Genomic DNA, 13,477 nt, shown 5'->3' on the forward strand with positions numbered 1-13,477 from the left:
AGACATTGTCACACTTTGCCGATGCCTTAGCAGAGACGGATAGAAATCAGGCCATTTTTGAGCATCAGAGAAAAAGTGTGTGTAAATATTTGCAGTTCTGTCTCTCCCTCTCTCCAAACATACATTTATGTACACGTGTATATCTTTCTATCTAGTATTACTTATCCTTCTGCATGTCGGTACTGTGTGTGAGCACTAAGTACAGGAGAAACTGGAGGGAAATATTAAATACAAAAATGTCACCTCCATCCTTCAGGTAGAGCAGGCACAAAGGCAGCGCTGTCCAGCTGAAAACCCCCCGGACTGATTGCAGCCTTCCTTCCATGAGCACCAACATAGACTGCTCTGTACTATGGGCCTGAGACTGAGATGGACGCAGATTACACAGCAGCTGGGGCTTTGGACTATACTAATGCTGCAGGAGGCATCTCCTGCATATGCTTCTCTGATCCGCTGCTGTGTCTTGACACAGCATCGGATCATCTGTTTTAGAATTGGTCATCTGACTAACCCTCAGGATACTTAGGATGGCCGTTGGTTTCATGCTTCCGGGGCCAGTGAATCTGCATAAGGCGCATACAGCTCGAAAACATGGCCGGCATGCCCCTGTTTTTGAGAACACTTTCCGTCGCTGAGGCCACCCCCCCTCCCAACGGCTGCAATCTGTGAAGGCTTTTGCTGCATCCAGTGACCTGATCTGCACATACATAGTACAGGTCCTGTGCAATTAAGCAAACATCGGAGGTGTGAGGACACCATTGGCTTGTGTACATCTCTGAATTAGCCCCAATATATATATTATATCTGTATCCAGCCTATACGCACAGTTATCACATAAATGCACCCTCCTCCTATAGTGGACAGCACTATAAATATTTATATGGTTGAGGTGATTTGGTTACAAGGAATGTAGCAATATTCCTTACTTCGATCACATGGTACAAGTGAATGACTGAGAGCCAGCTACATTGGGGTCACCTGCCTTATTAGCAGATTCACAGAAATGAGAAGACTTGTTAAGAAATACTCCTGGATAAAGTAGATCAGTTTCTCCTGTCTACACATACTGTAGTACTTATTTTGCGGAGTGAACCAATATGTATGCAGCCAATCAGTTTATCTAGTATAACTTAGTATTCATGAATATTGCACTTTATAGACTTCCACTAATGGTCTACCTGTAGTATAACAAGAAATACAGTTTACTGTTGCTATCAATGTGTATAATCAATATACTGTAAAGTCCCATTAACATACATTAGTCAAAGTATTTACTGTATTATTATTACTGCTTATTTATGTAATGACCAAAACCCATGACCCTAGTGTTCTGAAACAGCAGTTCTAACCACTGTGCCATCGTGCTACCCACTATAATGCTTGTCTCTTTGAGCACTGACTTTATTCATCTATTTTATAAGTAACAGTTGACAAGTTATCCAGAGATTCTCTGTTATACAGGGAGCTACCATAGTGTTTGTAACAGTAAGGTTCTCAGCCATGCTAATTAAATATATTAAGCAATTCTATTGATAAAACAGGTAAACAAATGTATGCTGCTTAATTGTCATTTTTATCTACATTTATTTTTCTAATTCTGTCCTTTGCTTTATAGTGGTCTGAGGAAGCTGCAGTCAGTGGGAGCATTTTCTCAGCTACAGAGCAACCTTTCTAACACATCCTGCTCAACTCACACCTCGGCCTACAAAAGCTGGGAAGGACATTCTTAATAGGACACACTTTGGGGTCCATCATCCTTCCCTGAGACATGGGAACCCCACACAGCATGTCCTGCACAATGTGAAGCAGTGAAGAAATGAGAAGGGCATGACTTCACACTGGAACTTCAGATATATTATGATTCTGACTGAGTACTCTGCACGGATCACTAAGAGAATCCAGCATAGGAAGAACTGACCCTACAAGTGTTGGATTTTGTTACTGGAGCATCTGCCTTGGTCCAGATTGATTGGGTGTTTTTTTAACACCACTGTCAGATGGGTCTTCAGCAAGTAAGTCAATGCATTGCAGGCCCATCTGCCGGTAAGATGGTTAATATATACTTTTATATTATTTGAAGCACTCAGTAGTGTTGCGCTTGTAATGGACCATTCTATTAATTACTTTGCTGCTGGCATTTCAGAAAATATACATAGATTTATATCTAGGGACTGATGATATCCACAGGAGTAGAAGTTGATTCGTTGGTACGTCCGACCTTGAAGAAGAGAAAGCTATTTTTTATGTTTAAGATGCAAATTACCTATACAGTGCATTAGTATTAACCTCATGTAGTCATTTTTCTTTGTTCTGAGGTTCTAGCTAAACTCGTGGGAAGGCTTTCAGAAATACACAAACTTTGTGGTTTTTCATTTAGCTTATTTTCAGCCTGGTTCAAGCTGCCGGTTGTGTCCCTCTATTTTCATCCAAAACATCCCTTGAAGCCTGTATGCATTGACCAATTGGAATCCTTCTTTCAACATATCTATTCACGAGTCACCAGCGGTACAGCTCACTCATAATCTATGATTGGTGCACCTTGAACGGCCTGGATTACAGGCGTGCCTTCAATGGACTTGTCCCACTTCATGTTTTTGTGACGTTTTATCACTCTTTTCTTGCATTCAGAATCTCAGTAGACTAGCAGGGAGCAATGACTTTGTGTCTCCGTTACTGGGCTGCATTGTACATAGATGAGAACTTGGGTCATGAGGAGACACTCCAGCGTCTGCAAATGAGAAACCGCTGTACACGGTCTACATTCCTTCATTCAGTTCTTACCTGAGGTTGTCTTTCCTTCCATTCCAGAGAGATGATATGACGCTGAAGTCATACTCATTGCAGTGAAGCAGGTTTAAGCATGCTCTGTAATACTGGTGTTTGTTAGACAAATGGTGAGCGTACACCTCCTGCAGCTGAACTTATGCAGGTACTGGATGGGATGGAGAGCTCACAGAAAGAGAAAATATTTGGCTCTAGAAGTCAGTCATTTTGTTCAAAGTAGTTTCTCAGTGTTACATCAAGTATCCCTAATGTGTCATATTTTATGGATTTCGCTCATTAAGGTAAATTAATCTAATTTGTTCGTAATTATCACATACTCAGGGGTTATTAATGAACATTCCACAAAGGTGAAAATCTGCACTTACATCGTTACAACATTGTCACTTACACATTTTCTTTTATTTTCTGAACGACACTAGACGAGAACAGATCGCAGATGGCTTGCTATGGTTTAGTGTGGATTTGCACCTTTTGGGAAAATAAAGGTTCATTACTAACACTGCTGAAGCTGAAATCTTCCGAATGTAACCCGCTAGAGATACTTGTGGAGAAAGTTGGGGAAGAGAGTTCTGTGCATCGTACAGTAGATGTGTCGGCCACCGGTCATGTGCTTTATTGTGTGAAGGCTGCAGGTTAGCGTGAAGGTGTAAGTGCCTCTGTATAAAGTAGCAAAGGCAAAAGGAAGTAATGGCAGAAGTGACAATAATATAGCTCTCCAACCGTAACTGAAATTATATTCTAACATCCTTCCTCATCCTCGCCACTCCCAGCAAGCAATACAAGAGTACCTAGTGTATGACAACCCTACAGTGCAGAGAGCACTGAGAGGACGGACTATCTCCCAAATAGTCAAGTTCCAGACACCAAACCACCATCTTTCTGTTTGCCGGGGGATAGGGTGTAGCCTTTTAATTTTAGATCCCAGTGAAAATGCTCTTTTAAAATTATCCCTCATATGAAAAGAAATATAATGTGCTTGACGGTAAATATTTTTATTTACTTCATCTTACAGCAGATAATGCACAATTCTATAAGTGTGGTTCAACAAGTAAGGTAACGAGCTCTCACGTGTGTAATGTCTCTATTTCAGTCTAATTTCCCACCAGAGCAGGTAGACCACTGATTCCCCTCGTGGCCATTAGACTGTGCCTCATATCAGTCATACTGTCCCAACATCAGCTGTAAGATGACGGGGCTGGCAGAAACATAGTCAAACATTGAGGTGCACAGTGTGATCAGATTTATGCATCAGCAGCTGAAATTCATCACCAACTTGTTGAGGTGTACGGTGATAACGTCATGTCAGGGAAACAGGTTTGGGTATGGTGCACTGCCCTTGGTAACGGCAGGACATATAAGCAGCGATCCGGCCAGCCAAGCACGTCCACCACAGGCAGTGCACCAATCCCAAACCTGTTTCCAAGACATGATGTTATCACCGTACACCTCAACAAGTTGGTGATGAATTTCAGCTGCTGATGTGTCCTTTAGACGCAGAAATCTGATCACACTACACACCTCAATGGGTTGGCCATGTTTCCTTCAGCCCCACCATCTTACATCAGATGTAGACTCTGCCTTATATCGGATAGACTGTCTCATGGCCGTGAGGGGAAGCAGTGCTCTTACCTGTTCTGGTCTGGCGGGAAATTAGAACTATAAAATATTACACATAAGAGGTCTTGTTAACGTGCTTATTGAACCACCCTCATATTTTAAACATCACACATCACCTAGTTTGGCTTTGTATCTATAAATGTAAAAACAAAATGAACATTGGGTTCTTCAGTGCTTAGAAATAAGAATTTATTTGATTTAAAAATAAATAAAAAATATCAGTGCAAAACATGCAGCTTCCAATATCACCCAATAACCAGTTCTCCTACTAATGTTCCAATTCCATTAAAAATTTCAAAATAAATGAAGTACAAATATTTTCTATATTACTCCATTCAGTTGTCTGTAATTGGGGGAATAGAACAATAAGTGGGAGCTGGTCTTTGCGTCTGCATGTTTTGAAACATGGATGTGAAGCTATCAATACCCAGGGACTGACCGAGCAATGGTTTTTGCCCACCAATCTTACATAATTTCCCCACAGTAAAAAGAGCCAATTTGTGGTCCAAACCTATATTCAGCCTAGTTCCTAGTGAATTGATTAGCTTAGCCTAAAACACCCATCATTCACTCAGAAACCCGACGCCGGAATCCCAAGAGTCAACCTACCGAATGTATGGGATCATTCTGCCCTGAGGAAGAGTTGAGAACTCGAAACGCGTTGGCGGCATCCAGTGATCCTCTACCTGTACTTAGAACCAGAGGGGAGCCCTACCAGGTCCAGCGGTCAGCAGATTGCGTGAAGGGAGGAGGGAGGAATTCCGGGACCTTTCGATTACACTTTCTTCATTGCTCCATGCTGGGAGCTTGACACGGTACGGTTCCAATTTTATCAGAGAGTGGAGTTGTCACTTTTAATTGGATATATATATATTTTATGCCTTGTGTCATTTAATAAACTCAAAAAAAAATTTTGCTTAAATTACTACACTATATACTCCATTTTTTTCTTTTTTTATGAACTACATCGTCATACAAGAAAATTGTTTATTCGAAGAGGAATGAACTTTTAGAAGAAGGAACAATTCAAGCGAAGCGAGTGATCCTATTTGGGACTATTTATTAAGAACATTACATGATTTTTAGAAAGTGGTAGCGCCTAAAGGTGTATTCAATATTTGTTGTTGTTTATTAGTCTTTCCGGTGATTGGGAGTCACCAGAATATACCTTGGGCTGCTTTGTTTCCATTAAGCGCTATTTTCTATTCCATTCATACATATCTCCTGTAGCTGATGGGTCCACTTAACATGTTTCCAAAGATCTGATGATCCATTCAGATATATATATATATATATATATATATATATAACTGGCAAAATTTGATTTACTGTAATAGGATGAGGACAAAATGCATTTGTTTGGTCACTTATAATTGAAACATTTTGGCCATAAATAATATAAAGAGTAATTACAATGAAGCACCATAGAAAGAGGTTCTATATTCGGATGGCAAAAAATATAATTTCACGGCCGTGTCGGTTCTATAGTTCAAATTTTATTTATTTATAGGGATCTTTAGCAAGTCAGTCTGGAATTTGGGTCATTAAATGGCTAATGCAATTAACTTAAAGAGTATATATATATATATATATATATATATATATATTATTTTATTTTTTACCTGTGCCTCAGACACTTCCCAGCTCCAATCCCAAGTGGTTAGTTCTGTGCACCGGTCTATTCCAGCAGCGAAGCTAGCATGGTAAAATGTATGGAATATTCAAATGATTAAATGCTACTTTGATATACCTTCCAACATGACCAATTTCACTTGGTACGAAATGTCCAACTTCTATTTTCCTGTTTGCTGAAGAATGAAAGGAAGGCACTTGTAATAGGTCATGTTGGAAGACCACTGTAATAGGTCATGTTGGAAGGTATCCTCAGTCCTGTAGTTGCTGAGTAAACATCTAGAGCAGGCATTCCCAACCATGGTCCTCGAGGCACACTAACAGTGCAGGTTTTAGTGATATCCAGGCTTCCACACAGGTGACTTAATTAGTAGCTCAGTTATTTTGATTTAACCATCTGTGCTGCAGCCTGGATATCGCTAAAACCTGCACTGTTATGGGCCCTACACACTGCGCGATGCATCGTTCATCGCTTGTGCCTCCACACTCAAAGATAATGAACGGTATCTCGTTCATTAATGAACGAGAGCGTTCATATCTTTCAGTATTATCTGGCAGTGTGTAGAGCCCATAAGTGTGCCTTGAGGACCGTGGTTGGGAATGACTGATCTAGAGGGATTATTCAAACCTACTTACATCTCTTCTTTGTAAATTTCATGGGTTGCTAAGTCAGCCATTTAAAAATAGACACATAAGAGATGCACGTGTTGCCTGGTTCAGACCCATGTTCAATCAGATAGCATGAGTTTTTTATACAATATGGGTAAGATTTTTGAAGGTAGTCCAGTAGCTTCCTAAGTTATTTTGTGAAGCCGCCCAATTAAATGAGATGTCCACACAATTTTCTCTTTCATATCAGTCCATCAGCCCATGGCCCTGATTTAAATGCTTACACTCTTCTCTCCTACCCCCTAGTGCCTATGTCATGGCTAATACTCCTGTGCCACATGCAACAAGAATTACTTATATCAGTGACAGATAGATTGAAAAGTATCAAGCCATTTAAAGAGGAGAGGTGGAAGTGTTGCCCATAGCAACCAATCAGATCCTAGTTATCATTTATCTACTACACAGGTTCTCAAACTCGGTCCTCAGGACCCCACACAGTGCATGTTTTGCAAGTCACCCAGCAGGTGCACAGGTGTATTAATTGCTCACTGACACATTTTAAAAGGTCCACCAGTGGAGCTAATTGTTTCACTTGTGATTCTGTGAGGAGACCTGCAAAACATGCACCGTGTGGGGTCCTGAGGATCGAGTTTGAGAACCTGTGATCTACATTTTATAAAATGCTAGCTAGAATCTGATTGATTGATTGATTGATTGATTGATTGTTGGCTTAATACACCTCCCCATTAGTGTAGAGGGCACTGACTGATTAATGCTCATGATGTATTGCAAATACAACCAGTCTTATGGGAATATGAGACCCTCCTATTAGTGTACTAGAGAGCAATTCATTTCAGCTACCTGCCACCTGCAGCCTGATAATTAGCTATGAACCAGGCGTTGTCTGGAGGAAGGGTTTAAGTATCTCAATTAGCTCAGCAGTCACTGTCATCTAAACCTATGCTGTTCTTATATTAAGAGAGGATCCAATAGCAAACATTGTATTTGGGTGAAAATTTCCTTTAAAAATCTTTAGTGTTTACTTGTGTACAAGTATATGTCTTCATCGGGAATGTAGCAACTACAGCATTGCAGTACAATATTAATCATTTGCATACAATTTTGCTATTGCTACATGCTATTTTTGTGGTGTGAAACAACAATGGTTAAGTTGCATAATAAAGTACACAAATAAACCACACCAGTGGTTGCAACCTTGCTCAGTTTTGTATATCTTGTTTCCTTAATGTGTACCAGTCCACCCAGTGAAGGCGGCCATTTTGTTATGTGTCAAATATTCAGCCTCTCTGTCCTCTGGGGACTAGTCTCATTACTGGCATGCTCAGTGGTGTCACTAGCTCCTAGGAAATTGAAGTGACTTTCGTGAATACATTCTCAGCTTTCAATGTCTGTAATTAGTCTGGCTGTAGACTCAATGATTTTTCAAATGTAAAATGAATTGGCTGTATATAGTTATGTTACATTTCCATCTGTGGCACACATTGCAATTTAGTTTTTAAAGACCATATTTCTGAAAAACAATCATACATTAAATTATTAAATACACAAACTTCAAGTCAGCCACTTCGAGTTACAACTTTCCATCACTTCCAGTCATATTATCAATGGATTCTTCATCTGATTGTGTTCAATTCATTATCTCCTATTGAGTTTCTTTTTAGGAACATGTAAGAACCAGATTTTTTTTTTTCTGCAAGAACTAATACAGGGGTACATAAAGTCCTGTGACGAGCCATAATTCTGGTCAAATAAAGGACTACTCATGTTTTATTTATTTAGCTGTAGCCCACAATCTATGTTTCACAAATTCTTCTGTCCCCGTTAATACCAACAAAATACTAAATGTATTCAAATCTGTTTTGTACTTTTACCAACCGGTCACTTTGTGGAAATGGTAACTGTAATGTATATCTTGCACTGAAAGAAAAAAAAGGTAATATTTAAAATTTAATTTATTTGTATTCTAAATTAATTACAGTTTTGTGTCAGTGTGATTGGCTGAATATTAGTTATTTAAAAAACCATTGGATATTAAACAGATTTCTTTTTTACTCATCTGTGTTTGACTTTTCTATCTCTGAATTTATTTAATTTGACATTTTCTCATATTTTGTATATTTGGTACCCCTTATGTGTAATAAGAAACATAGCTCTGGGCTATAGTAAACACCTGTTACCTAAATGTGTTGTTATGCTGATGTTTATTACAACAGTTTCCAGTAGTGGTATTATTAACACACCACAGAACATATGCCCCATCAGTGCGTTTCATCCATCAGCAGAGAGCGCTTCCAAAGGGAAGCCACACCCCTTGCTATTATGGCAGACCTACACAGCATCTATGGGCTGCAGCCAATACAGGGGTAGATGCTTGATCCTCCATTATGTGCCTCATACGCGCACGTTACTGTATGTGCTGCAGATAACGCTTTTCTCTATGTGCTAATGTCAATGGATGCACAGCACTGTCTCTGGCTGTCTGCTCCGACGGCTAGAGAGCGTGGAAACAATAATATATTTTTTCTTACAAAAAGCGGGGATGATGCCAGGGGATTAATGACCGGTGCATGCGCACAATCCATGCAGCGCTGGTCTCGGACAGCAGCTGCAACCGACAGAGGGAGAGTGCGCTTCGCCAAAGAGGTGAGTTAATACTCTCCCTCTTCGGCAAAAGTACTATTAATAGATGCCGCCGGTGTCTGGACCTGCTTTACCACACTAAGGGGCAGATTTATTAAGCCTGGTGAAGTGATAAAGTGGAAGGTGATAACGCACCAGCCAGTCAGCTCCTAACTGTCATTTTTCAAATCCAGCCCTGTAATATGACAGTGCACCAGCCAAACTATCACCTTCCACTTTATCACTTCACCAGACTTTATAAATCTGCCCCTAAATGAGCATAGCAAGTCCATATAACGGAAGAAACTCCAGCAATCGTACAGTACATCTCCCCTCAGTCCCTAGAATCTGGCTCATTGTTTTGTGCAAGGAATTGCCCATGCAAACACAGCAGTGCAGTCCCTCTGCAAGAAGAATGCAGGAGCCATCGCTGCACACCGTACTTATCTACTCTCTCAAAACGTCCGGGAAGCTCCTGAATTTCATGGAATTCCCGAGACAGTAGACCAGCGTCCTGGATCCACTTACTTTCCCAGTGGCTTCATGAAGTGATTTGTGGTGAATCGCATTATCGTGCCACTGCCATCTGATGCTGCTAATTGCAGAGGGTATGGCTATCATGATGTGAAACATGCCCCTACAGTATACAGCCCACATTTTTTAAAATTATATCAACTAGGGTATAAAGGTTACATGAATACCCTGACTAGAAGGAGCTTCATTAATTGAATCTATTTTCTTTTCCCAAAATGCTTCTTGACCAGGCCTATATATGTTTTAAATCAGTGGTTCTCAAACTCGGTCCTCAAGACCACACATGGTTCACGTTTACCATGTCACCCGGCAGCTGCACTGCGTATCACCAACTGTCACATTTAAAAAATCTACAGATGACCTGGAAAACATGGACCATGTGGGGTCCTGAGGACCGAGTTTGAGAACCTGTGTTTTAAATAAATCGTAAGAATAAAGCGTTATTGGACAGTCTCTGTTCCATGTGTCACTATGGTACACGTTTTATTGTAATGGTAAAAAGGCACATTTCAATGTAAAATGCACCTAGGAGGAGCAAAAGGGTAATCAATGCAGTGTAGGCTGTAGACTTTTGGCGGAGAGAAAAACACTCTCCATCTATTAGCAGAAAGTATTCTTACAACTATTCGAACAATGATTCTCAATCTGCAAATGAAAATGTTCAGTCTATATACTGTATTATTCCTTGAAAAGTGTCCTATGAAGTTTGCATGATTTTATTAGCACAAATTCACATTTAGGAGGTAATTCAGACTCCATCGCTGCAGCGGCAGTAATCGCAGTCTGAATAACTATGCGCAGTGCACACGCGCAGCAGGCGCACTGCACATGTGCAGCTAGCGAGATGCGAAAGCATCTCACTGGTGCGATCGCCTCTGCCTGATTGACAGGCAGAGGCGGTCGCACTGCAGGAGGGGGCACGGTCCGGACTATGGAGGCGTGCCCGGACCATTGGGAGAGGGGGTGGGGGGGCGGGCCGTGGCAGCTGTGTGACGTCAAATGCAGCCGTTGCGACCCAGGACGCGGCGGTTAGCCTCCTGCCAGCGTGCAGGAGATGTGCTGGCAGGGAGCTACTTGTCAGGTACAAAAGCTTCGCTGCCATGCAATGCTTTTGTACCTTTGCGGGGGGGGGGGGGGGGGGGCGCCTGACATGCGGTGTGGACTAGCCCTGTGCTGGGCATCCCCCTGCATGTCAGAGAAACTGATCGTAGATGTGCTAAATTTAACACATCTACGATCAGGTCTGAATTACCCCCTAAGTTTTGTAAGTTGTGGTCTCCTAATCAAGTATACCATGTAGTCTTCATCTTGTATGAAGCCTCCCGATGTGAATAACTAATTTCATCGTTGAGAGTCAACGACATGACCCTGGTCTTGTACCAAGGCTGTCTTGTATGTAAGTGAAACAAAGGCATGAAACATTTTGTAATTGGGTTTATGAGGAAATAAATCATCCTTCTCGAAGGGATAATCTGTGTCTGCCTTAGTAACTTTTACATGGTTATGTACTGTTTATGGGTTGTCTGGAGATGGGGGAGGAGTTAATATCTTTATCTTCCTAGCCAGACAGGAAATGGTACCTACAACACTTTCTGCACTACAAATGTAGATAGATCACTGTCTTTAGAATTGGTGTGCCGCAACACACATTAATTTCTTCTGTATAAATTGGTGGTTATAAAATAGAGCAGTACTTATTTGGAAAAAGAGTGCCCAGTCTCCAAAGAGTTTGAACCCATATAATGAAAAAAATGTTGATTTTGACTATTAAGTCCTAATGGTTCTGTATTCACGTTAGAATTTGCCCTGTGTCCATTAGAGTGTGGTCTGTTTACACTTTAAATTCTGTCTGAGTAGTGTCCTGTCACATTGGGATGAAGAACAGGACATTGGGGGTCATTCCGAGTTGTTCGCTCGTTATTTTTTTCTCGCAACGGAGCGATTAGTCGCTAATGCGCATGCGCAATGTCCGCAGTGCGACTGCGCCAAGTAAATTTGCTATGCAGTTAGGTATTTTACACACGGCATTACAAGGTTTTTTCTTCGTTCTGGTGATCGTAATGTGATTGACAGGAAGTGGGTGTTTCTGGGCGGAAACTGGCCGTTTTATGGGTGTGTGCGAAAAAACGCTACCGTTTCTGGGAAAAACGCGGGAGTGGCTGGAGATACGGAGGAGTGTCTGGGCGAACGCTGGGTGTGTTTGTGACGTCAAACCAGGAACGAAACTGACTGAACTGATCGCAGATGCCGAGTAAGTGTGGAGCTACTCAGAAACTGCTAAGAAGTGTCTATTCGCAATTTTGCTAATCTTTCGTTCGCAATTTTGATAAGCTAAGATTCACTCCCAGTAGGCGGCGGCTTAGCGTGTGCAAAGCTGCTAAAAGCAGCTTGCGAGCGAACAACTCGGAATGAGGGCCATTGAACCGATATCATGGGTAATCAATCTGATATATAATGAGAACATAGATCCCATTCGAGAGTGTCAGAGTGACATTGCCTGTGGTCACAATTCACAAAACCAGAATCAATGGACTTGCACAACGTGGATTACATCCATATACTACATTGCTGAGTACAAATGTTTTTGAAAAGTGGAGTCACACACAGTTATTTCCTAATATTGCTTTTAGGTTCAAACCTACAATAAAACCTTATATAACCAATCAGTAAGTACGATAGATAGATAGATAGATAGATAGATAGATAGATAGATAGATAGATAGATAGATAGATAGATAGATAGATAGATAGATAGATAGATAAAGAAATGGGTAAATACTGGCACCGGCTGTTACTTCAAATAATAAAGGACAGTTTCACCAATACTTTTAAAATGTAAACAAGCAATTTATTACGCGTTCATAAAAAAATAGTTTTTTATACTCATTTGATAAAACAAAGAAATTGCTGAAAAGGCATATATTATCATGGATATAAAATACCACTGGTTGTCCCTTCTATAATGCAATGTCCACAGAATCTAACTAGGACTCAATTCCACATATGCTCACAAGTTCAGTTGATGAATTAATTGTTTACCAGACTTTTCCGGAACAGTCCCCTAGGTATCTCATTTGAAATGGAGATCCAAATTGCAAACAGGGATGAGTCCGGGTCCGTGAATACTTGTGTTGGAAATTATCCAGTGGATGCAAAAGAGTCCATGAATGTCGCCAGAAGTGTGGATGGAAGGGTACAGCGCTTGTGGTCCTGCAAGGTGGAGCTCAACGCATTTCGCTGGTCTAATGACTGCCAGCTTCCTCAGGAGCATAGATCCAATATCCAACTGATAGGCTATATATACCCTTATAATTAAGGGACAATCAGGAACATCTGTTGTTCCAGCTCAGATAAGTTATATCATGTTACCTTATATATAACTGGTACAGGCCCGGCAACAGGGGGGGTCAAAGGGGACACATGTACTGCGCCCCGCTATTGTAAGGGGCCCCAAGGTTCTGGGGTAAGCATGGCTGCTGGCTGTAGCAGTGTGGAGGCTGCATGGATGTGGAGGCAGTGCAGCACAATTCATGTATTAAAATTCATATGGCTGCTGTAGTTGATAGCTATGAGCTTGTACCCGTCCGAGTCCCACTTCGGTAACCCCAGGGCCATTTCCAGTGTCAGGCGAGTGACCCTCGGCTGTGGAGAAAAGCTGTCA

The 13,477-nt window shown here is 41.2% G+C and overlaps 1 protein-coding gene across 1 annotated transcript in view; it reads left to right on the plus strand.

Moving 5' to 3' along the window:
- Nucleotides 1-8,659, plus strand: part of TGFA (transforming growth factor alpha) — an 86,174-nt gene extending 77,515 nt beyond the window's left edge. Inside the window, exon 6 of the mRNA XM_063932083.1 lies at nucleotides 1,616-8,659. Coding sequence (XP_063788153.1) covers nucleotides 1,616-1,623 — 8 coding nt within the window. The 3' untranslated portion in view covers nucleotides 1,624-8,659. The remainder of the gene's footprint in view (nucleotides 1-1,615) is intronic.
- The last annotated feature ends 4,818 nt before the right edge of the window (nucleotides 8,660-13,477 follow it).

Source organism: Pseudophryne corroboree, chromosome 6 (assembly GCF_028390025.1).
Source record: "Pseudophryne corroboree isolate aPseCor3 chromosome 6, aPseCor3.hap2, whole genome shotgun sequence".
Lineage (NCBI taxonomy): Eukaryota > Metazoa > Chordata > Amphibia > Anura > Myobatrachidae > Pseudophryne > Pseudophryne corroboree.